At 47.0% G+C, this 25,192-nt stretch overlaps 6 protein-coding genes across 6 annotated transcripts; 2 read left to right on the top strand and 4 right to left on the bottom strand.

The window, feature by feature from the left end:
• Positions 1-202: 202 nt before the first annotated feature.
• Positions 203-1,106, bottom strand: PMZ80_007482 (uncharacterized protein; the record flags this gene model as incomplete). Its single annotated transcript, XM_064875890.1, has 2 exons — positions 203-874; positions 1,095-1,106. 2 exons carry the CDS (start codon positions 1,104-1,106, stop codon positions 203-205), a joined length of 684 nt encoding a protein of 227 aa, XP_064728154.1.
• A 401-nt stretch (positions 1,107-1,507) lies between these two features.
• On the bottom strand, positions 1,508-2,593 carry PMZ80_007481 (uncharacterized protein; the record flags this gene model as incomplete). Its single annotated transcript, XM_064875889.1, has 2 exons — positions 1,508-2,260; positions 2,312-2,593. The coding sequence occupies 2 exons, from the start codon at positions 2,591-2,593 to the stop codon at positions 1,508-1,510; spliced, it is 1,035 nt and encodes a 344-aa protein (XP_064728153.1).
• A 3,028-nt stretch (positions 2,594-5,621) lies between these two features.
• TEP1 (Telomerase protein component 1) lies at positions 5,622-7,344 on the bottom strand (the record flags this gene model as incomplete). Its single annotated transcript, XM_064875888.1, has 2 exons — positions 5,622-7,289; positions 7,342-7,344. The coding sequence occupies 2 exons, from the start codon at positions 7,342-7,344 to the stop codon at positions 5,622-5,624; spliced, it is 1,671 nt and encodes a 556-aa protein (XP_064728152.1).
• A 1,603-nt stretch (positions 7,345-8,947) lies between these two features.
• Positions 8,948-10,552, top strand: DAL81 (Fungal specific transcription factor; the record flags this gene model as incomplete). Its single annotated transcript, XM_064875887.1, has 1 exon — positions 8,948-10,552. The coding sequence occupies one exon, from the start codon at positions 8,948-8,950 to the stop codon at positions 10,550-10,552; it is 1,605 nt and encodes a 534-aa protein (XP_064728151.1).
• A 591-nt stretch (positions 10,553-11,143) lies between these two features.
• On the top strand, positions 11,144-13,021 carry PMZ80_007478 (uncharacterized protein; the record flags this gene model as incomplete). The annotated part of the gene is made up of 1 exon (XM_064875886.1): positions 11,144-13,021. The coding sequence occupies one exon, from the start codon at positions 11,144-11,146 to the stop codon at positions 13,019-13,021; it is 1,878 nt and encodes a 625-aa protein (XP_064728150.1).
• A 3,682-nt stretch (positions 13,022-16,703) lies between these two features.
• On the bottom strand, positions 16,704-17,987 carry PMZ80_007477 (uncharacterized protein; the record flags this gene model as incomplete). Its single annotated transcript, XM_064875885.1, has 1 exon — positions 16,704-17,987. The coding sequence occupies one exon, from the start codon at positions 17,985-17,987 to the stop codon at positions 16,704-16,706; it is 1,284 nt and encodes a 427-aa protein (XP_064728149.1).
• Between the last annotated feature and the right edge of the window lie 7,205 nt (positions 17,988-25,192).

Below are 25,192 nucleotides of genomic sequence, written 5' to 3'. Positions count from 1 at the left end.
TACGGTTCGAAGTTTCACTAAGATACCTAATTAGGTATAGACCTGCCAAGCATAGTAGCTATCGATAAGCAACTAATACCTTAGGCCGCAAGATACCTAAAGTAGGCATGTCAGGTAGGGTAAAAGATTGCCTAATCTAGCTAGCCTATACAGGGCGGGTATCGAGACGAACCTCGAAACCTCGAACCAAGAGGTCAAAGTATCACGATACTGTATCGGGGTTCGAATGTGAAGAACGCTGGTGTCGAAGGAGCGCCATTGTGGTAGCGGTGGACGAGGATGGTGTATGCCTTGCCCAATGTAGAAGCTCTTTGCTGATATTTAGAACGCCTCCACACTCCATATCTATGGGCTGAGAAGCATTTCCTGCCAGAGTCTGAGCATTCAAAGCTTTGAGGATTAGCTTGATCACCTCGGTTGAAGACCCTTCGCTGTTGTCTTGATATCTTAACCTGTGCGTCAGAGCTGACGCCAGAGGCCAAGCAAGTGGCTGAATAGGAACAGCTTCTGCTTGAGCGATTTTTGGAAGTCGGCCTTTCTCGAAAAAGAGCTTCACACAGGTGTTGACTGGTACATTGAACATGTATACAACACGTCCGAAATAACGCTGTCTTGAAGCCTTAGTCGTACGTGGGCCTTTGAAGAACGGTGTTTCGCCACATAACGAGATCAACATCTCGAGATCGGCCCAGTCTTCAGCCAGCTGTCCTTCCTGCTTGCAAACGTTGTAGACGTGCGCGAGAAAAATCAGGACGAAAAAGTCCATAGTAGCGCCAGAAGTAACAGTGGTATGCTCGAAGCGTATTGCGAAGTACTCGAGTGCGGTCGAAGCAAAACCTTCTGGGATGTCGAGGTCTACTCCATTGGGATTTTTCTACCTGTCGTTGGCAGCCTGTAAAAGGCATAGACTTCGTTTCTTGAGCTCCTTTAGCTCCTGTGAAGAATTCATTCTCGAACATTCTGGCCTTGCTTTCAAGACATTCCAACTGATCTTCAATGCTAGCGATTATGTTCTGCAGTGACTTCGATATCGTATCTGTGGTGCCCTGCTTGTGCTCCTCGGTGATAATGGTGATGAGCAAATCCATTCTTACCGTGAAGGCCATGGTGACTGTGACGTCCTTTGAAGTCTTGATTTGACGACGTCTTTTGCACATGTCCCGTAGCATGCGAGTAACTTCTCCCTCGTTGACCTTGTTGTTTTGGAGGTTTGACGACGGCTTGTACGGTTGCAGGATGTGTGCGACGTGGAAAGACTCAATCGCGGACTGCACATCAGCACAGTGCCCACACACAACGCAACGTCGAACAACGCAACGTTGCGCAACGTTGCGTTGCACAACAGACATTTAGGCGTTGCCCAACGTTGCGCAACAATACTCAGCTGTATATAAGTGGGTGCTATACTGCTGGTTAGCTCCGGTCTCCTCGATACCCCCTACCTTATCTACTATTATCGCCGATATCGATAGCATGTCGATTATGTACGCTAAGCCTATCTAGGATTCTAGGCATTGTTGCGCAACGTTGCAACGTTGTGTTGCGTTGTTGTTGCGTTGTGTGTGGGCACTGCATCAGCACTCGCATCGAAATAGCTGACAGCCTGCGGTGGATGCTTCGCTCCACTATCACCACATGCGACTTTAGGGAACGGCGAAGCTAGGGTCTCCGGCAGAAGTTTTCGCATCCCCATGAGAGGTTCTTCAAGATTGCCGTTGCTAGTAAGCGCTAGCTGCGAGAAGAACTTTTCCTCGCAGTCGCTGACAAACTTTTCATCCCAGCCCAGAAAGTCAACATGTCTTCTCATGCTCTCCTCTTGCTGCCGCACGATGTCCACTGCGGCATTCGTCATCAAGGCAGCTCTCACCAGACCTTTCTTGTCGAGAGTGTAGCCGATCCATTCCAGAATTAGGATAGCTTCAATTTCCTCGACCTCTTCGAGTAGACAAATCTTCATGAACATGTATTCCTCTTCCCGTGAAGTCTTGTCATCAAGATCAAATGCAGCCTTTACAGATCTCGAATAAGCTGTGTTCGGGCTGCTCGCTATCAGGTCGAGCACCAAGTCTGATGCTTCCTCTTCAGCTTCACTGTCAATAACACCTAGCTTGGCGAATTGATTAGGCAATGACAAGCCTTCATCATCGATACATGAAGTTCTGTTCTCTTGGCCCTGTCTTCGATCTGACGGAAGCTTGTTCTTCAACAGCCGAACTGCGTCCTGGAGGACATCCAACACGTACTGATGGTTGCGGTTCGACTGTTGTCCCTGAGCGTCTTTCGTTGCAACATTGCGTTCAAACTACTTAACACACCGTGTTCGCTTTCGAATCATACTCATGAACTTCGATCGTATGTGCTTGGGTACTTCGGCAATCGAATCGCTCGCGGCGATCTGCGCAATGAGAGGCAGTATTTGGTGTATTGCTAGACTTCCATTGCGTTCACGTCTTACTGGAGACTGGTGCTGAGGTGTTTCGGGGCCGTATACGCTAGCTTTAGCAGTTTGTTTGATCCAATCAAGCAGTTCTTTCTCATCTTGCTTGTATTGTCGATAGACATCCACCAAATGGCTTGCAAGCTTAGTGGACATTGTACAGGTGACTCAACTGGTAACGGTCTGAGTGTACGACCGGATTAGGGCAAAGCAACCCGGAGTCGCCGTAGAATGCGAATGGCTTGTTGTTGTTCAGGAGATAGAGAAAGGAACAATAAGCTGGAATATCGCGATAATCGAGACTAATAAATATGATAATATGCAAAATGTAGTGTTTAGGATGGATGAACATTAAGTGTTATGTCAAAACAACCTCTCGGACTGAGAGAGCACAACACTTTTCGTCACCTGCAGCATGGAGGGAAAGAAGGACTCACTTCCCGGCAAGATACCCCCTTCTTGGTGGAAGGTGCCCCCTACGCGGCTGAATAATCAGCAAAGTCAGTTGCGCAATACCAAGCTTCGCAGTCTCGAACATGATGTCCACCTCTGTGGCTGCTGCTTCACGCATTCAACGCATACAGTGGTCGAGCATCGATCGGAAAGATTATGCCTGCGCTCCTTGAAAACGGATATGATCTGTCGGCAAGGTTAAGTAAGCCATCGCAGCACAATGCTCGAAGGAAGGAGCTCATGATGACTGCCTTAATTTGAATTGCAGAGAAGGAAAGAAGGACGACAAGCGTACGGAGTAGCAATAAAACAGTCGCGCCTCACTAGCGCGTTCCATGGTATCACGTGAGTGATGTTAGAAGGACATTAGTATAGACTGACATCAAGCAAGAAGATGGGACACGGATCAGCACAGGTGTTCTAAGTATGTAGAAGTTCATGACATGGACTATTCAGATACGTGGCCTCAAGATAATAAAAAGCCCAAGACCTGGCGACTTGCAAAAATGCACATGTACCAAGTGGCAAGTGCTACGACATGTCCATATTACACACTGCGGTGGTAAGACGTTTCGCCTACCACACCCGCCGACAAACATCGTTTCGTGCCTGACAACGAATTGCCCCGGATACTCCTCGCGTGACAAGGCTGGTGCAGGAGGACAGGTCTGACACAAGTTGCTGTTGATGTGATAGTATTGCTCAAAGCTACCTAAGCTCCCACTCGAGCACACGGCTCAGCCAGTCGACGTTCCAATCCAGGATCAGTGCTATACCTCAAAAGACAATCCATAAGCGTATCTGTACGCTGTTAAACCCCCTAAAGCTCTGGGAATATGATAGCAGACAGTTAACGTTCTTGTTGACCCCTTTCTCCTCATTGTAGAGCTCGGCGCTACATGCGTACATGTTGTCGATCATTATTTAGACCCTATCAGGTTGAATGATTGGGATGCAGACCTTCAAAGCTCGACCCCATACACGTAGTCTGCAGCCCGACACGCATGGTCCATGCTTGATCAATGCTCTCCCCACCATTTCTTGAGCGAGCTTATAGGGCTGCTCGAATACGGCTTGGCGAAACGTCCTCCCGAAGAAGAGGCCCTTGAGTAGCCGACGGTCGCAGACGCCTTGTTCCTTCTCCCTTCTGCTAAGTTTCCAGAGGGATACCAGTGCGTAGAGCTGAGCTGACTAGTCAGCGAGCTCTTACCTCCTGTGGTATAACGGGACGAGGGTATCTTCTGGAAGTAATTTGAATCTGATGAAGACATCTTGGTTGTGACTTGGTAACAAAGAATATTTGATAGATAGATAATGGTTCGAAAGGTGTTTGTTCTGAATGGGTAGCAAGAAAGATCATGTCCTGGTCGAATGCTCGAGCCCATCTTGAGCAAAAGCGTGCGCAACCATGTTGCCGACGGTGACATAACATCGTTGTCTTACGCAAGGCTTTCGAGTTCCTTAGCACCACGTGTTCAAGGCGAAGCAGAGATGCGCCTCTTGGCTATGTAGCACTGTCGTGTGTCATAGCACAGCGCAAGACTCTCAAGCTTAGATTCCAGAGATTCAAGGTTGCGCCATGCTCATGCTGCATCTCAAAAGAGAAGTCACCTCGACTCTTTCGTGGCTGTCTTGTCACGGAATGCTCAAGAAGCTTGCCTGTTGCTATGATTCACCAATGCGAATGCCTCCACGACCGGATGATCTTCTGGATGAGACCTAGTCGTGACTGCCGAAGTGCCCATGTTACCGTACGCGCTCCGACTTAGGTCTCGGAACGTCTCACAGGGTCCGTCGTAATGCACCTTTTGGCCCGAAGCAATACCCGGTACTTGATGTCCTTTTCAAGTGGATGCGAGGAAAGGCGTCAAGGAGAAGTGTCCGGGTAGCATGCGATCGAAGTGCAGTGCAGCACGACTGCTTGGTGACTATATGTGTGTCTTGTTGTGGTAGTCCAGTAGAAAATTGTTTAGACGACGGAAGCATGCCGAGAAGCTCACTCGTAGAGTTTCCGAATACGATAGTACGAAATGGTGAGAAATGGCTGTTGTTGTGCATGCTTTAGACATTGCCTTCAGCCCAAAATGTCGAGCGTTGTAGTAGCGCCTCCCCAGCGTGCTGTGCTGTTGTTTGGTTGCCCTAAACTCGATATTGCAGCTGCATGTGCCGGCATGTTGCAGGCACCATTTCGGCTGTACAAGCATGCTACAAGCCTATCCTTGCAGGGGCACTAGACACTTTGATTCGTGGCGTTCAAGACTGAGCTGGGGTGCGCTCGATGTCGGCGTTGTATCAACGTGGCCTGCTGGGCATCCTGAGCCGGCTCGGAGTCATTTTCACCAGCAATGTCAAAATGGTCCAAATGCTGCCTCGGATCTCCGGAGAGATGTGACTGAGGCCGTCGGTATCAAGCCGTCACGACAAGGTGAAGGGGATACTGTGCACCACGTCGTAAGCATTCCGAACCGTGCGTTTCTATGTGGAAGGAGCACGTTTAGTACCCTTTCAGAATCGGCAGCGACGACACGCATTCTGCCACACAATCTGTTCGCGAAGAAAACCGGCGGACGCGAACAAACGCGTGGTGTTCGTCTTTAGAGATACAATGCGTCTCACTGTGAACGGACAACGGCTCCATGGCGGACAGAGCTCAACGCGTGGTATGCGTGATGGTGATGCCAATGCCCATGGCACCATTGGTTGGTGCCCATCCGGTACCCAACGAACTAGATCACTGCTTGCTCGTGTCTTTGGTCTCTCGTGCGGGATCCGAGCCCTTCATCTTAGCTATTATAGTTGACACTTTTGCTATTCCCACTTCGAGATATTTGCCAGTAGCAGTATCCTGCCGGTCCTGATCGTGTGACTCGTGGTTGATCACTCTGCCCGTCCCGTCGTGCTGATCAGGGACATGAGGCTTCACACCTTCGTCCTCGCTATCTGAGGCGTGCTCAAGCCTTTTGTTTGTCCTTTCAGGCTCTGGAAGCTTCATATCTTCATCTTTCACGCTAGATGCTCGGCTGATGTTTGCACTTGCGGCATCAGACTTCCTCAAGCCTAAATCTTTACCCATCAGCTTGTTGGCGGCTTCACTACTCATCTGACCGAGGGTCAGTGCTGTGCCACCAGCGCGTCCGCCGTTGACACCTTCGGCGCTCTTGCCTTCGATCTCGTTCTCGGGGTCGCCTTCTCCACGCCAATCAACGGGCTGACTTTCCTTAATTGGCTCTCCGTGCTTGGGCTCGTCTACAGACTGGCTTCGGCCGGTCTCAGAATATTTCCAGACAACTTTCATCCTGTCGAAGGCTTTGATGCCTTTGCGAGCGCTGCCTTTAATGCCGTCCATAGCTTCCCATTCTATCACGAAGAGGCCAGACTCGTTGCCTTCATATCCTCCTTCAAAATAGGCGTTGAACCACACGTGAGCGACGGACGTCACCATAGCAAAACCGGTATAGCCCGACTTGTTTCGTCGCTCGAAATCAATGTTCACGTCGCTTGTGGGGAGTCGAACAGGCTCTGGAGGTCGAAGAACAACGTTTTGTATGGCTTCTTTCTCTGCAGTTGAGAGGTCGCTCTTAGAGGAGCTAGGAGTCGCTCTGCTCGGAGACACCAGGTTCTCTGTCTGTGCCCTCTGTGGCGGATCCGTGTCAGGGGCTCGGTTGAAATGTTCGTCCACATTGATCTTCTCTTCCCGAACAAAGGTATGAAAGTTCTTGATTCTCTTCCCTTCGTCGACGAAACCCTCCACGCACACCTTGACGCCACTGCGAAGACCCCATACATGAATCTCGACAATCTCGATAGGTCGCTCAACGTACTTCTTCTCCATCTTGTTCGTCCACTGGTTGACATAGCGCACCCATCTCAACTGGCTGGGGATGCTGACACCTTCACCAAAACCGTTCCGCATCCGCCTGAGAGTGAACCTCTTCAGAGCATCCTCCATACGCCAACCCTCCTGACTGATGAGGTATGAGCAGGCTACTGTGCCACTTCTTCCCTTGCCTGCCTTACAATGAACAACAGCAATGCGCTGCTTCCCTTGCTCTTTCACGTCGCCTTGCAGCCAATTTCTCATCGCAGCCATAAGGTTCGGCATGAGGGCGAAAGGAGGAGGATGGTGATCTGGCCATGGAAAGTGGTGTATTCTGTTGTAGACCTCTTCATCGGGGTAGCCTGTGCCCTCGGCTCGGAACTCAAAGATGGCCCATTCTTCCCCGTGTTTTTTATCGAGGAAGGCGACAAGGTGGTCGACGGGGTTCCTGTATGCTTTCTTTGGCCATACTGAGCTCGGACCTGAGGTTACGACAATGTTGTCTGCCACGTAGCAGAGATCCAATCCAGCTTCAGGATGTCGTGCTCGTGGACCGGACACGATTTGGCGTAGGAGTGACGCCTGGCCATTGCTGTTAGCTCGGCACGGTGCCAGTAGTCCCAAGGTCACTCACCATCGAATCAGAGACGGCAAAGACAATTTGCTGGGGTTTGGCCTGCTACGGCGAGAGTATTGCACGCCAGGCAGTTGTCGAGTATTAATGGGAGGCATCAGAGTATGGTATCTTGCATCTTATTGCCATCGTCCTACGACCTTTGGCAACTGCTACTCTCGCTCCTGCCTCAATTCTTGAATCGTACTTGCCGATTATTTTGGTATGACATCACCTTGATGACAGAAAATGGACGCCTGGCTTGCGATGGCGCCGCAATCTAAAAGTCGACCTCGTGAGCCTTCCGAAACTGCTGTCGGTAAGTCTGCCATGTTTACTAGAGGGCGCCTGCACTGGCAGTTCTGCCGTACAGCAAGCTTGCACGAGCATCGGTCTTTTTCATCGACTTCCTACAAATCTCCAAGCTCGTTCTGGGGACGCGAGACGGAAGACAGATGCCTAGCTCACACGTGACTACGGGACTGTGGGCTTGGATAGGATCCGCTATCTCTTATCGCGGCTGAAGCTAAGCTGGACAAATGACAGGGCAGTATTAACGAGTTGACACGATTCTTCGACACCTTGCAAGCAATTCTTACGAGATGAAAAGGCCTGCCGCGACGCTATGCTTACTTCCACCACCTAAAACTGCCTTATGTCCTTCTACCCCAGTGTTTCGAATGTACATCAGTCCATCTCTCTTACCTTCGAGAAACTCAAACCATATTCCGAGCTGATGTATTTCTTGGTTTCTTTGGACGCTTAGAAACCTCCCACTTCCGAGAACCAATCCGCTGAATCACAATGCCAATCTCAGCCGGCTTCTACCAAGCATGTTGCTCGCACAGCTCCCGAAATGTTCCCAAATATCCCCGGATGATTGCGATCTGGTGTCTTGATCGTCATAAACATCCACGCCTTGATCTTATCTGAATGTGTTCATCGCTAGCTCAGATACCACTCGCGAGCATCTCGACATCAATATCATGCTGTCCTTATCTCTTATCTCTCATTCAAAGCTAGTTGTCCAAATACCTGTCCGGACGAGCTAGACCTTCCTGACGAATCATGCCTCAAAGTATGCAAAGGCCCCTGCAGCAGATACTGGCCAGAAACTCCATGTCAGCCCAGACGCCCACTCAGACAAATGCACTTGATAGCATTACACAGCAGCCGGCCACTCAAGCCGCTGTGAAACCTCCTCGTCCATGCGATGCATGTAGGCGACGCAAGTCCCGATGCGTCATTCCTAGTCCCGGCGCTCACTCGTGCCTGCTATGTACACATCACAACCAACCTTGTACTTTTCTCGAAGATCCTGTGCCGAGAAAGAAGAAGCCTGTCGTATCAACAGATTCCGATATGCACGAGAATAATTCGACAACCCGACCATCGTAAGTCCCATCGTTGCTTCTGCTCGAAACTCGATTGGGATCCACTAACATGATATCTGTGCCCAGGTCACCAAAAAGAACTACCGGGGCAGATCAGCCGTTTGATCCACTCTTAGCAGCGGAGACGCATCGAGATAATGCTCGCATGGTACAAGAATCCTTACTGAAGAATACCTTAGGGTGAGATATTTTCCTGGTCTAAACCACTCTTCCTCTTTGCCCAATGTCTGATTATGACTGGTAGTCTGCAAACCTACCAATATGCGAAGTATATTGGTGCAACAGACGAGCACGATGTTTCATTGTTGGACCTGAGGCTCTACGACGACGACCTAAGCGAGACCACAGCAGAGAATGTAGCTTTTCGGAAGGTCGGCTACTATGAATTCTTCCGACAATACGCAGACAAGGAGTCACCGAGTTATATTCACGAACGTGAAGATCTTGACACCATCCAAGAGATCGTTCATCCTAACGGAGATGCATTAGTCAAACTGTATTTCCGCGTGGTCCATCCTGCCTTCCCAATCCTACACAAGCGGGTATTTCTGGAGAAGTACGCCAGATCATACCGCGAATTTTCTCCACCGCTGTTAGCTGCAGTCTATATTCTCGCACTCAACTGGTGGTCATTCGACCCTGCTCTTGCCAGATTGCCTAGACCAGACGTCAACAAGTTGCAGACATTGGCTTTCAGATCGCTTCAAGAAGTCGCAAGCAGAGCCAAGTTGTCAACAGTGCAAGCAGGTATTCTTCTGCTTCAGCGCTCTACACCGGACTCAACATGGCAACTTACGTCGCAGCTCGTTGCAATCGGTCAGGACCTGGGCTTACACCTTGACTGCACACATTGGAGAATACCGACTTGGGAACGTGCACTACGAAAGCGCTTGGCCTGGGCCCTCTTCATGCAGGACACATGGTCGGCGTTGATCTACGGTCGCCCGCCACATATCACACCTCACAACTGGGCAGTACAACCCATTGTTCCAGAAGATTATCCGGAGTCCCCTGAGGACGAAGCCGAAGACGATGAAGGCGGCGAAGTGGAGAAGGGAAGACTAACTTACACAGCGATGATCCAACTTACGAAGATGCTATCGGAAGTCCTCGATTCTTTGTACAGCCAGAAAGCTGAGCTCGAGATAAGGCAGTCCTTCGACAGCACGAAAACAGTACTTGAACGTGCGAAGCCTATCCAACTGAAATTGCGAGCCTTCTTCGCCGATATGCCAGATTCGCTACGCATGGACAGCAGCCCGTCCGGCAAGCTTACAGCCGTAGGCTACCTCCACCTCGCATACTTCGCTACAGAAATTACACTCCATAGGCGTGTCATCCGATCTATATCAGCGCAAACAGACCCGTACATGGTACAAATATGCCGGTCAGCAGCCAAAGCACGACTCATCTCCGCACTTGAGTACTTCAATCGGTTGAAGCCCGAGCACCTCCAATCTTTCTGGTATTTCGCGTCTAAGTTCAACTTCGCTTTGATCGGTACATTCGCGGGTCTATGCTTCATGTCAGCCAGCAGTCCAGAAGAAGCGGAGTTCTACCAACTCCGTCTACAAGAATATAGGTGGGTACTACGGATATCGCGTAAGAGTTCGGAATTCCTTGAGATAGCAAGTGGCATTTTGGAGAGTGCTGTTGGCGTGCTATTGAGGAATGCCGACAGTCTTGACAGCAAAAAGTTGGCATTCCCAATGCTGCAACAAAGCGTGGATGATGCGCCACAAGGGCCTATGGAGGATGATGAGGCGGACATGGAAGGCTATGCTACTGGGACCGGAACAGATGATGCTTACTACGAGGATGTCAGAATGGAGTCATGATATAGATACCCCATGGGAAGGCTCAGTCTGGCATTGGATAGTCTTCGTGGAGTTATGGGAGGTCGGCGTTCCGACGAGTTGGAAGATTGCATGGCAAAGTATTGCACAATGGAAATCGGGTACTACGATGGGTGAGAGCAGGAACGATGGCTGGCTTGAATTTCGCACCATGGCCGCCTGAAGGCAAGACTGTAGATGACTCGCTAAACCTTCCTATGTGAGCAACACTCCCGCGGCTTCCTTAACAGCGAACTTTCTTTGCCATGATCGCTCCTTCCTTAACATCATATCTTAAGACCTGCTATCTGTCTCACATGCTCCCGAAAACTTTGCTTCCACACGTGTCGTGTATTGTCGCAATGAGGTCCGGTGAACACACTTCGATACTGCCTAAACGATGAGGCTTAGACCTTTGGTCGTTGAGGCTGTGAAGCGCGCAAGCGTCATGCGCGTAGCACCATGGCGGTGCTTTCGCAGCACGGGGTCTCATCTGACAACACTTGATGCCTTACATAATTAAACCATTGCCATATCACCTTTGTGTACTCGACAGCGTGCTTGTTGACGCAGCAGGAAATACTACATCTTGATATGCGTCTGATCAATGCTGCTGCATACATCAACACCGGAAAGTGGGAGCTCAGAACCTTTCCGGAGGACGAAATTCCATCATATTGCATTCTGTCGCACCGCTGGGGCCCAACAGGCTCTGAGGTAACATATCAGGAGCTCACTGACAGCGATGTCTTCTGGAAAAACCAGACGCAGCACAAGACAGGCTACCGGAAACTTCAATATGCTTGCAGCACCACAAGAGACTACCAGAAAGACTGGTTATGGTGCGACACATGTTGCATCGACAAAACAAGCAGTGCAGAGCTTTCCGAAGCCATAAATTCCATGTACAAATGGTACCAGGAATCGGGTCTATGCATTGCTTACCTCGCAGACTATCCTAGCGGGAAGGTGACACAATTTGAGCAGAGCGAATGGTTCGAACGTGCATGGACTCTGCAAGAGCTGATTGCACCGCCCAAAGTAGTCTTCTTCGACAGAGAGTGGCGCCTGAGCTTCGGTAAGAAGCATGATCGTCATATGGTTGACGCTATCGCTAGAAGAACACGCATCGACAGGCAAGCCCTTCTTGGCGAGAAGAGACTTGACAAGTACTCAGTCGCCCAACGCATGTCTTGGGCAGCTGACCGGAAAGCTACCAGGAGCGAGGACGTCGCGTACAGCTTGCTCGGTATATTTGATGTTAACATGCCAATGCTGTATGGCGAGGGCAAAAAAGCATTCGTGCGCTTACAGGAAGAGATAATGCAGCGGAATGCCGACCAGTCAATCTTCGTCTGGTCCAGCGAACAGCTAACAAGAAGCGTCTTTGCGTCAAGCCCTACCGATTTTGTCCACTGTGGTGCAGTTCGGCAGTATGGCCGCAAACGGCAGGCTTTCGCCCTCACAAATCTGGGGCTTGAGATCAGACTCAACTATTGGCCGGCGGGCTTCAACACTTACATGGCAGAGCTTGCTGTTGAAGATGGTGATCCAAATCAGTTAGTGCATCTCATGCTGGAGATTGACCCCGAAACAGGGTACCTATGCAGGGTCGGCGCGGCAGTCAGCTCAAAGCTTCGGTCAGTACATCTAGCCACAATCGGCACAACAAACAGCTCTAAGGTTCGATTGGACTATGGTCCCGAGTTCGAGCGTGTGGATACCGTCACTATCCTTAGGCGAATCACGAACAAGTATCCAGTGTGCTCAGATGCGCTTTTCGGCTTCCGGCTAGCAGACGAATACCAGTGCTGGCCGCTCAGGCTCATCAATAACTGGCAACCCGGCCACGCTTGGGACCGTGGACTATGGCAACGTGGTATGAACAATGCACAGACAGCACCGTCGAGCAATACCTACTTCGAGATACCAAGCCATCTCTCCGGTAGCATCGCCATGATGACATTTGCCGTCGGCACAGAAACATACCTCCTTCAGCTAGCATACGACTTCGAATTCAACCCTGCCTGTCACGTAAGCAAGATGACTCTGGACTTCGACGAGCGCTTTCGCAAGAAGTTCGCTGCGGACAGCGACGATGCACGATACAGATGGGCGGATAGTGACACCGAATGGAAAGGGGTACACTGTCTCGAGACACGCTTCAAGGACCCGAACACCGGGCAACCATGCTGGGTAGCGAAAGCTATCGATCGACGTATGTTCAAGGCTCAAATAGATCCTACCCTCATGCGGTCACGTCGTGACAATGACCTCTACACCTTTGAGATCTCATTCACGTTCTACCCGCCTGACAGAGACTGGTATTTTGCGCTCAGGGCCTCTCTGCGTGCGGCCAAGTCGAATGATGGGTACCTGAAGACCTCTTACTCAGAGTCCAAATTTCCCATCATTGACGCGGCAACTGGTCTGCCTGACCAGAAGAGTTCGATTTCGGTCGATCCGCCGTAGAATACATCTCAGGATCGCCAAGAGTTCCGTGCTGGATCCCTCATGCTCTCTATCCCGGAACAGAACCTGCAGCACCACAATATATCCAGATACCACGTTCGCACGAAGCCTCGGCCACCAAGTTGCACTGTCAACCAAGAGTTCTCATATAGCCGATCATCAGAGTTGCAGGTCGTCCAGTGGCCCCTCATCATCAAGCCTCTGTAACACGCAATGCAGGTATATCGAGCTTCGGCAAAACCCCCCTTGGCCGCATTCGACAAGCACCCTGCGGGTTCGCCCAGACACGTATATATATCGAAATCCAGAATTGGCACCGCAGTACTCATCCAGACGGCAACATGTTTCCACCCAGAGGAGATGTGAGACCGCCAAAGGCACCAACGCAACGACAGCAACTCACGATGTGACAGATCTGACCATCCGCAGTTGCGTCTTTGGCAGACTTAGTAGGCCCGACAGAGCAGCAGAGCGGTATCAGGCAATCGATCAATTCGCAGAAATATTCCGAGTGACGTGAGAGGTGGCTGATGGGCACATAACAACCACACAATCCCAATCCAAAGTTCAATACAGCTTTAGAAGCGAGAAGCAAGCATATATCTACCGACAATGGAGGTCAAATCCCAAAGGGTGCAGGAGGTTTGAGAACAGCGACCGGATGATTTTGAGATACTGCACAGTATAATCAAACAGATCTTCACTTGAGACAAGACACTGTAAGCCACATGATCGACGTTTTGATAAATCATCTACAGCCTCAATCTCCCTAGCTCAGACCGACAGTCGACAATGACTACTCCGTCTGCCACCGTGATTTTTCCATCCATACAACTATAGACTCTGTACACTTTGTTGACTGGGCAATTACGTGATAGCCACCTGTACTGCAAGCATTGCTCACTGCTAAGTAGTAGGTAAGTCAAACGCATGTCACAGTCAGTGAGTCGCCTTCATGTTCACGGTGGCCTTTGCTCTTACCAGCTACTTTTATGTTCTCGAGCAGAGCGACCGATGGAGAACAACGGATGTGCCAATCAATCGCAAGGTGGTCGGAGGAGGCCACGATTCATACAACCGAAAACGGAAGGAATGATCAGGTGCGCAGGAAGCTATGATTGAAGAAACGTAGAGTGCAATGCACGGAGTAGGAGAGTACGATCACGGCGGAAATACGGCAGGCGCGGTCGGATCCAGTATGTGGTGCAGAGGGTGTGATCTTGAAGAGAAAAGGCACGGTTCTATTGTCGAGGAAGCTTCGACTTTGTGATGAGAGCAGGCGACTCCATAATGTGATGTGTGGAGGCGTGCTGCGTAACGACGCTTCCACTCTTGGTTAGCGGAACATCTTCGCTGGGTCTCGGGTTCTGTGGCAGATGTACACCCCTTCGAAGATGTCCCAAAACTCGTGGGTGCGCACCTTGATTGAGCCGAACTTTGGTAGGCATAGCTGATGGTACCTGGCTGCCTTGCGAGGTGGTAGGGTTTCCTCTGGCAGACTTCTCTGGTATAGTATCAACAGCTGATCAATCAAAGTGGCCGCTCGACATGCCCAAAATTGTGCTTCCTGCGGCAACAGTTGTGCTTGACGAAATGACCATTCGGATTGATCAGCGGCTGAGTATGTATCGTGCTAGAGGATCTTTTCAGTATATCTTGGTCGCAGTAGCATTGTATTTTGCAAAACACATACGAACCGCAATAGGAGAATCAAGGTGAGACACGACGAGGTGGACGATCATGATGGTCGGCCGGTCATCCAGCTCACTGGAGAAGTACTGACTGGCGCTCTGCTATATCGGTGCGTCTCTCCTGATCCATGCAGGGCAATCTTGTTCAAGAGCGATTGGCGAAGTGGCTAGCTGCCACATGCTCCGGACCACAAAGCTCACAGATAGAGTGTACAGAAGTACTCGCATTGTATGCGCCGCAGTGGGTCGAATCATCAGGTCCATCTTCTTCATCCACATCCTGCGTCTCGAAGTAGGTCAAATTCTGGATTTGACGTAGAGCCCCGTCAAGCGGCCTCAAAGAGGATGTGGCTATGCGGATGTGGGTGTCGTAGGCGGATTCGTATCTTTAGTATTTCGCCTGAGGAAGGTTGGGATGGCATAGATACTATTGATGGAGTCGAGGCGATCTGGGTGCGCTTATGCAGGTACGGATCACCAAGCATGAGATGCCAGCACTGGGTTAAAGCCATCGGGTATCATCTCGAATCAGATGCGGTTGGCACATTGCCGATTCCCGGCATTGCCAGCAGGCCGTCGACGAGAGTAGGAAGTAAAGACCCGATTTGTTGACATGGGTCAAGCCATCGTGGGAAGCTTGTTTGCCCAGCACAGCAGAACCCGAGGGTGGGTTCTTTCGTAGCCTAGATCTCAAAGAGAGCAATTTGACATGAAGAAAGCCGGCATTGTTGCTGCAAACCCGGATGCTATGAAGAATACCAGTCGTTCTTGAGCTGCGATTCGCAAAGAAGTTGACCAAGCAATACGAAAAACCGGCCAATCGTAGGATTCGACTCGTTACCTCCAGACGTGCTCGCCTGTTCCTGCTCTTCGGTGAGCCACGTGATGCAACCCACAGAAATGGAAGGCACACCCGGCCCTGGTCGCAGCATCCCTGATCGATCTAGAATTTCAGAATTGCAGTGCGGCCGGCTCAAAGCGGTTCGTGGTCTATGCCACTAGCCGCGTTTCATCTGTGCCGGGGCCCTTGACGCCTATTCGTCAATTGGTTTCTTTTGTAATCTGTTCTTCTGCTGGCTTTGAAGACCAAGCAAGAAGGAGTTTGCCGATTGCCAACTCTAACGTCGTTTAGCTAGGTCAAGGGTGAATGCTAAGTTAGCTCGTTGTTCCGAAATGAGAAGCCGAGGCAGCTTTTAGCGAAGCAGAGTCCAGCGTGGCTTTCGAGATTGCCGAATTTCGGTAAGCAGACTCGGGTCACCTTGGTTGACGGATATGCTCGTCAAAGTGATGATGGTACCGGTGCTAGAGTGACTTGCGATACGAGGTGGACGTGTAGGGATGCTGCATTTGGCACGCGCCTCACATGTGTGCTCGGTTGCGAAGACATCTGCTTGAGGCGCTTTGTGCGTCGCCTGTGTTTGATCTAGCTTTGTGAGACTCCTGATGATGTACGTTAGGTGCTGATGCGTTCACTGTTTTGGTAGGATGATTGTGGCTGTAGACGAAAACAGATGAAGCTCCTCGATCACATCCCAATCCGTAGAGGTGACATGACGCGAATTTGCTACAAGTAGAAGTTACGCTCGCGACGCGATTGCCGCGGAAAGTGCAGCTTACCGTTCCTCGCGGGGAAGCGTGGTCGGGCACATTTGGGAAGCAACCATGAATGCTTGATGAGACTCTCGATGTTGTATTCATCACTATTGTTCGAAGGTGATTTCGACTCAACACAAGTGCCTAGACTAAATTGTTGTGACCCCATGGTAGGTAACATTATTGACTTGAAGTAAAGGATTCTTTCATTCAGTCGTCTAGATCTTCCAGATCCATTCTTCTCTCACAAACTCCCTAAATGCTTCGAAGGTCGTGCAAGCACCAAATCCTACGCAAGCCACCAATCAGAAATCGGGAAGATGAATGCGAGTTCCCAAGAGCCTTTCCAATGCAATTCATCTCCGTTCCTGCCAACTCCACGATAGTTTTGGTTCATGTTACCGCGTCATGTGGTCCTCCACAGACCGACCAGAGCCCCCGTGAGAATGATATTGCCGACTCTGGTAATGCTGTGCGCCACTCAGCTCGTCCTGACGTTGTTGTCGGCTGCTAGGACGAACTACTGCGCGCGGGTCGTTCTCTCTTGAGGATGCTTCGCTGTGCTGTCGGGAGTGTCCTCGCTCAGGGGATCGCCTTGGAGAAGTGTCGTGGTGACTCGATCTAGGAGATGTTTCCGATGGCTGATTTGTGGCAGGTGCATTGTTTGAATGTCCTCCACCTACCTTTCTCTTCTTTGGGGTATTTTGGTATTCGGACCGTAGGTGGGAAGGAGCGTGTTGCGAGAACGGGGATGTATGCTGGCTTTTTCCTGAAGGAGTGGGTGGTTGACCGCCACTGTTGTTCGGGGGTGTCCAGTGGTGGAAGAACAGGCTCGGCCCTGAGCTGGGCTCTGACTGCGCTGTCTGAGACTGTTGGAATGGATGCATAGAATGCCGTGAAGTTGGCGCCGACGAAGGTAAGGGTTGTGGCTGTAGTTCGGCTGTGTTGAGCCGCGATAATGATGTGCTCGAAGACGAGTGCGCTAGCCCACGGGACTGAGAGACATGATTCGTAGCTTGCGGAGCGGACGGCGCCGGTGGCTGTTGTGCGCTGTACGGATTTGGTGGTATCATTCGACTATCTCTACGCATTTCGGGCGAAGGGGGCCCCTGTTGCTGTATCTGTTGATGTTGTTGTACATGCTGCTGCTGCTGAGCTTGTAGTTGTTGTTGCTGTTGCTGATTTTGAATGCTCAATTGAGCTAGATATTGTTGAGCCCACTCAAGAGTGTGACTGGAAAGGTTGCCTCCTCCCATACCGGCAAATATCAGGGGTACCATAGGTGGCGGAACTCCACCATTCAACGAGTCCCTTAGCATGTTCTGCTCGATCTTCCTTTGGTCCAGTCGTAAATTCTCCTGCTTCGTCCGTTCTTCCTCCTGCCTCCGTCTATCTTCCTCGGCTTTCGCTTGGAGCCAATTGCGCATTGACTCGTCTTGTCCCGCCCATTGAGAAGGTGGTGCCGGCAGGTTTCCAAGAGATGGATTACTTGATTGACCTCGGTCAGGAGGACCCAGATTCAGCCCCAAAGGTGCTGGTAGGCCCCGGTGCGAATTGTTCATATTCGTGTCCGTAGCATTAAAGAATGACGGTAGATGCCGTGGTGATTCTGGTGGAGAGTATCTGTTGTGGTTCAACTTGTAGGACGAATAGTCATGCGGAGGCTTGACGTCGTTCTGCATTGGGTGAAGCGTCGATAACATTGAGATAGATCGAGGTATCGGACAGCTCAGCTTGATTTGCTCATACGAACGAGGAAGCTTGCCTGTTGACGGTGGGCGGCAACGAAGTGATACTGTTGATGGCTGCTTTCAGCTGGACGTAGAACGGGGGTGTCTGATCCGAGTACTGTGGCATGCAGATCGGCAAAGCGTGTAGGACAATGAGGGGAGAATAGTATTATATTCCAGAACCAAATGTGACCGGGGTCGTAAGTGCAAGCTCTAACCACTTGGGCTCATGAGTCCACCTTTGCAAGGATGCTGTTTATCACCGAAGAAGTGTTAGCTCGATGAGATTGTACGCTCACATTCGGGCAGCCGTTGAACAAGCTTGAAGCAGCGTTCCTCGAAGAAAGATGGTGTTCGATTCTCGACGACTAGATCGAATTTGCTGTCATGTATTACACTTGTTCAAGCAAGGTGAATCACGATCGGATCGATCTGTGTCTGAAGAGTAATCTTTTAGCGAGCTTTGAAGGGTGAAGTGTTGAGTTTGCCGCGATGTCTTCTCGAAGAAGAAATGAAGCCAGATTCTGGGCCAATGCAGGGAAGTCCCAAGTATGTATGGTGGTCGAAACGGGAAGATCTGGGAATTTGCGTCTAGTGCGAAGCATGAGACGTAAAGCTAACTACTAGATAGAGGAAAGCCCGCGTTTGGTCTAGGCGCTGTTTCCTCTATCGTGATAGGAACTGGTGGTGATGGAACCAAAGGATAGAATAATGGAAGGCGACCCGAATCGGATAATTATCCAGCCCAGTTATGCAGGGCCGCACATCCACCAGCTTCGCAAGGCAGAAGAACTTGCGAAGAGTATGGCGGTGTTCTGTACAAGTTGATCCTTAGTCGAAGAATAGGCTCAGCCACTACAGTCATTCGAGGACTTATGCTTGCGTAGTGGTTTCCTTTTTCACACTGAAATGAAGCTAGCAAAGTCACAAGGTCGGCTCGAATTGTCGATTCAGAAGGAGAGACAAGCACTGCAGGAAGTGGGCTACCTGCGAGGCAGGCAAGCGATCTAACGTTTGACAAGGTCGAAAGCAGGCCAGCCCTTGCTGAGACTGATATCAATTTTCAGAAGTGGCGTAGCGCAGAGCCACATCATTGCGTCGCATGGGTCGGCACAGACTGGCTCGATGTGGTAAAACCTAGATTCCGATCCGCTCTGTTGTTGCAACGGCTCGATACGCCAACGAAGCCACAGGATCAGCTCGATTCCGCAGAGAGCTGTGTTTGAGCAATGGCTCGTGCCACCATTCTCCAAATGGATGCAGTTCTATGGAAGTGTCTCGAACAGAGACAGCGTAGCTGAAGAGAGACGATCAGGTGCTGGTTGACATGTCAAGTTTTGTTGTTACGCGCACATGGCGGAAGAACTCGCGTGCTTGCAGGGATAGGCGGACGATCACTCCATCCTGTTCGTATTTTCGAAGCAACGCCGTAACAGGGAAAGGGAGAAGTTTGACGGTTGTCATTACATTATTGCTTTTGCTCACGACTGCAGGCAAGGAGCAACAACGGCCCAGGTCTGCGTTTAGCTCTTGCAGTCAGGTCAAACATATCAATCAGCATGCTGTTGCAACTTTACAGGCAGCAAAACCAGCGAGATCAGTAAAGAGAACAGGCATTGCAAGTTCTACTCGATTCGGACATCTTCGCTGGATACAAATAGACTGCATGATGTCGAGCTGACAAGGCATAGCCCTGATCCTTCTGAGCGCCTCACCATGCTTGGTGCTGACAAGCCTCAAGTGTTGGTGAAGGCGTCTCAATCCGTACCTGCGAAGCCAGTGTGGGCTAACGATTACCAAGTAGTATAGTAGGGGTAGACAATGCTGTATTGGGGCGTCGAACCGAGCTGTTCCCATAAATCCTCGTGCTGTTGCCTTTCTGACCACGAATTGCACATTGTCTGATTCTCTGTCCAGCACACTAGCATGAGCCCGTTTGTATCGATGCACAGTCGATGCGGAGCCGGACTCTCGGAGAGCGGAACGCCGTGCTTGCATGTTGTGAGTTGGTTAACAGTTTGGGCACATCCAATCCCACTCCGCGCTTTGAGAGATCAAATTGCGCCATCTGATCCGAAAGGGAAGAGATGGCGTCTCCATCAACCGAAACGTGGCAAGCGTCAGCCCCTAAACATATACCACTGAACCTTTGATGGCACATCATTTCTGCTTTTGGGGCGCTCTCAGTTGCCAAGGCTGAGTGTGAGGTGGAGTAGCGATTCAGTATTTAGAAAACAGCATCATCTTGCGAGCGTGCTGCATGCGTACGCAGAGCAGTTGTGGCTTTCACGGGCATCAGCTTCAGATCTGCGCCGCTTCTCTCTTCCCTTGGACTCTCGATAGCTATGCGCTCGGTTATTTGCAAGTACAATCCTGGTAGTTGCAAGTATACTCTGACAGGCGCCCTCTTAGCGTCGGGTACTAGCTGAGCCAATTTCGCTATACGAGTTATATAAATTAGCTTATCTATACCTACTCTAATTAGGCCGTGATTTTATATAAGGATTTTACGTTAGCGACGCTAGTAACGCTTAATTACCTAATCGAGACGATATAAAGCTAATACTAGTAACTTATATAGATATTCCGAGTAAAAGTACTTATAATTATAACTATATATATACGAGATAATAAAGGAATAACTCCGATTAGTAGTAATAAAGGGAATATAACCTTATACGGTTAATAGACGCTATTATTAACCTTATTAGGTATATTAATAACTTTAAAGATAAACTACTAGGCGTCAAAGAGTATACGGAGGTTAGCTTATACTTATTAATATACTTAAGCTTCGTACTAGCTAGTAATACGTTAAGTAAGATAAATATCTTTATTAACTACTTATTTAGTACGCTTAAACCGTAACGATTATCGTTAAGTAGTATTCTAGGCTATAGTATATTAAGTAACTATAATTAGATCTTATAAGCGTTAGAACTCGCTAAGTTAAGGTAATTTAATAAGATAATTTAATCTCTACTACGAATTAAAGTTATTAATTAATAAAAACTCGTTTCTATATAGTACCTCTTAAATTTTATATATATAGAGTATATCGTTAATACGAGTATATATATCTTTATAAAGCTATAAGTATATAACGTAATAATTATTATAAATAAGATTAAAACGTTATTACTCTATAGTAACCTCTTTTATTACCTAGTATAATATAATATTATAAATATTAGTAAATAAGTAATTATTATAGTTATAACTTAGTATACGTACTTCTTACCTTAGCTTAGTATAGATTTTATCGTTTTAAATAATAACTTATTATTTAATTTAAGTAATAATATCTTATAGATAACCTCTTAAACTAATAATATTAGTCTTAGTTACTTAATATATACCCTTTAAGTAAGTACTATTAGTATTATTAAAATACTTAATAATATTAGTTTAAGCTAGTACGAATATATACTTAAGATTATCGCTTAATTATGTCTTCTTAAGATAATTGATAATTAGTTAGTTAAAGGGATAATAATAATAATAACACTTTAGGTTATTAATAGCTTAATTATACTCAAGAGATAACTCTACTTAGTAAATTAAGTTCTAAAGTACTTTAAACTTAGCTAATTATAGCTTTATAGTATTAACTTACTAGTTAATATATATAGTAACTTAGTTTTATTATTTACGAAAGTATAACTGTATCTGGGCCTTAATATTCTTATTAATATACTAAGTATATAAAAGGTACTTAGATTTAGAAAAACTAATAGGTATAGTACTAAAAATCCCTAGGCCTTTATTAATATAAACTACAATAGATAAAGGTAATAAATTATACTTATTACGATTATAGGTTATAAATGAATAGAATTCTATATAAAGGTTATAACTAAAGAGTTATAACGAAGTTCTAGACTAAGTATAAAATAATAATCGTTAGGTATTAAGGTATATATAACATTACTAGGTAATACGTAATAATACTAGTATATACCTTTAATAACGTTAAATAGCTATATATAATTAACTCTTTACTTACGGGTAAAGAATACTTATCTTATAACGAATAACTAATACGTTGCTATTATACTAATAATCTTAACTAATTAAAGACTAAATTAATTAGTATTATATATTATATTAATAATTAATATTATAAGCTATAAATAGAGAAAGGTAAGGCTATATTAATAAAGAAAGAAGACTTTATTAAGCTTATTATAGTCGTTAGTAGTATAGTTAAAGTACTAGTTTTTATTAGCTTTAAGATTAGTTATTATCGCTTAAATTAGCGATTAATTATTATTAGTATCTCGTCTTACCTTCTATATTCTATTATAAATATTACTAAAGGTTAAAAGATAACTAGAATACTATACGTTAATAGTATTTATTATAGCTCTTATCGTTATACCTACTTATAGCGTAGTATTAAAGTTAAATTATAGTTAATTAAAGTAACGATAAATTAGATAATCTCAAGATCGTAGTAACGATTAATAATTATTATAATCTAGATTTATCTATTAAAGACGATATTCTTTATTATTAAACGCTTTATTTAAGATAAGTTTTAAAGTAAAAGGATAGCTAGTATTATATATAGTTCTATATACTATATAGGCCTAGGTATTACGACTTAAATAAGACTTAAAGTAGCAATAGAAGTAGAGATAAACTTAAGTTAAATTACGACTTAAGTCGCGGTTCAAAGCGGCCGAACCTTAAATAAATCGCTTTTACTTTTTTAAAAGTTAAGTTAGGTTCGACTCCGACTCGAGTTGCGATTCGGCGATTTAGCGATTCGGCGATTTAATTTTTCTTTTAAAAAAAACCTTCTAAGTCTTTCTCTACTACCTTAGGTTACCTATAGTAGTAGACTTTTCTATATATAAATTTCGCTAATAATTCGATTAGTAAAGAGAAAAATAAGGAATGATTAATAGTTAATAAGTTATAAGCGATTTCTTATTTTAAAGTTTAGCTTCCGACGCTAAGAAAAGACTAAATAGTTTTTCCGAAAAAAAAAGCCGAAATCCGCTTTCGACTTAAGGATAGAATAATTTCTAAGTCGAATTCTAAGTTTCTTCTAAATCGCCGAATCGCTAAATCGCCGAATCGCGATTTAACTTACGACTTAAGTCGCGATTTAACTTAGGTTTAAGTTAATTTAGCGATTTAACTCTAGATTAAGATTAACTTAAGTTATTATATATAAGGCACGGTAGTAATCTATTCTTATAACTAGGTATAGCCTTTAAAGCTTAAGATTTATTATCTTTATTATAGACTAGGTTAACGCGATATATATTACTAATAGCTAAGCTATATAATATTCTTTTCTTAGTATTAGCTATACGTATAGCATATCTATAATCTCTTACTTAGATCTATATAAAGGTATAAGCTTTAAAGTAACTACTAAAGACTTAGTATATTAGAGGTACTAATATTAGTCGGAGATTATTAAGGTATTATTAGTTATTTTCTAAGAACGCTTCGTTTAATAGCTACTCGTACCCTTTATTAATTAAGTATATAGCTATACCTACGAGCTAGTAATAGATAGAGATAAAAAGGAAGAGTTAGATAAGAGAAAAGCTATAAGCTCTAAGCTCTCTATATTATAATTTCTATAATTTTTTAGTTTATATACCGTTAGCTTAGTTATTAACTAATTTTAATAATAGAACTTAGGATTAACGCGTCTTTACTTACTCTTTTAAGCTATAATAATACCTTAATACTAGTATTAATATATTATCGCTAGTAATAATTTTATAATTTAGTAGAGGTTGATAACGAGGTTAATATACGGATTAGATAAGGTTAACGGTAAGGTCTTAGTAATAAATCCTTATCGATAAGAGCTTAAAGCAATACGGAGGACCCGAGTTATAGCCAGTTTATATGGGGCGCTACACCAAAATTGACCAAGGGCGAAGTCTAGCGTGTTTTCTGTACTTGCAACTAATTTTCATGTCCTTGCAAATAACCGAGCGCGATAGCTATGACAGCCCCAATGGCAGGAAAAGAAGCGGAAAAGGGCGTATAAGGGTATGTAATAGGTTCGAAACCTAGTCTGATCGCAATATGAACCTAGCTAGCTATTGTATTATTGACCATTTGCTGCTACTCTCAAAGCTATTCCAAAATTTCGGATTGTACTCACCCTTCGGGTGGTCTGTTAATATTTCCTCACGGTGCACTCGCTGAACGAGGTTTGCTAGAAGTGTGGACTCTGCACGCCTCAATACTCCTACAGCCTCGATTTTTCGGGTCTGCACTACCTACCGTGCTCGACAGATCAATACGGAATTGACACCAATTATTTTTGCAAGTGCCCGTCACGTCGAAACACGAAGGACGTTGTCGTGCGTTGACAGGCCGCAGACGTGGCCAGGTTAACCCTGTGACCGACGTCATAAGCAGCTTCTGATAATGCGTGACGGAGTTTATCCAACAGCCTGTGCACTCTGGTCATCTCGCCACAGTCATCACAGCGATAACTGTTCAGGAAAAGATATACATTGGGCCTTCCAGAAGACCATCAAGATCATCCTTTGACCTCATGTGCACGTCCGCCACGTTTTAACCTGTTGCTCCTTCGATCCCGGCAGCCACGCGACGCCCATCATGGCCGTTTACAGCATACGATATGGACGACCTGACACTTAAGCGGACTTCAAGGCATGTACTTGTCGTATAGGGCTCAATTTGCGGTCATGATACCGACATTGCTTGTGTCTCTTCTCTCCGAGATTCGATGAGTACCTACTTTGCTCAACGGAGAACAACCCCAGCAAATATTTTGGGCCACGATAAGCGAGACATGAGTAATGGTTGTTGACACCGATACAGTGTCTCGGTCGCGCTTTGTTCGATCATGAATTCCATGTTACTGAACCTGCCGCAACAACTGGTACCAATATTGATAGCCGAGACCATCGTCACCACCAGTGACCATAATGTGCCAAGCTACAGGTGTCCCTGTCACTGCGGTCGCTTGTTACAGAAGAGGCGCCCCTGGATCGTGGCGGCGTATTATCCCCAGGAGCGTACCTCGGGTGAAGTAACCAGTCATGCCACCAGAGAACATGCCACCAGAGAACACCAACCAAGAAGATCAAAATCGCCCTCTAGGACAAGCGAGAGTACCGAGGCAACGTACGCAGAACAAACACCCGTCA

This window comes from Knufia obscura, assembly GCF_036327395.1.
Source record: "Knufia obscura strain CCFEE 5817 isolate CBS 148926 chromosome Unknown scaffold_9, whole genome shotgun sequence".
Lineage (NCBI taxonomy): Eukaryota > Fungi > Ascomycota > Eurotiomycetes > Chaetothyriales > Trichomeriaceae > Knufia > Knufia obscura.
Note: the sequence above shows the minus strand (reverse complement) of the source record. Positions and strands in the feature narration are given on the sequence as shown.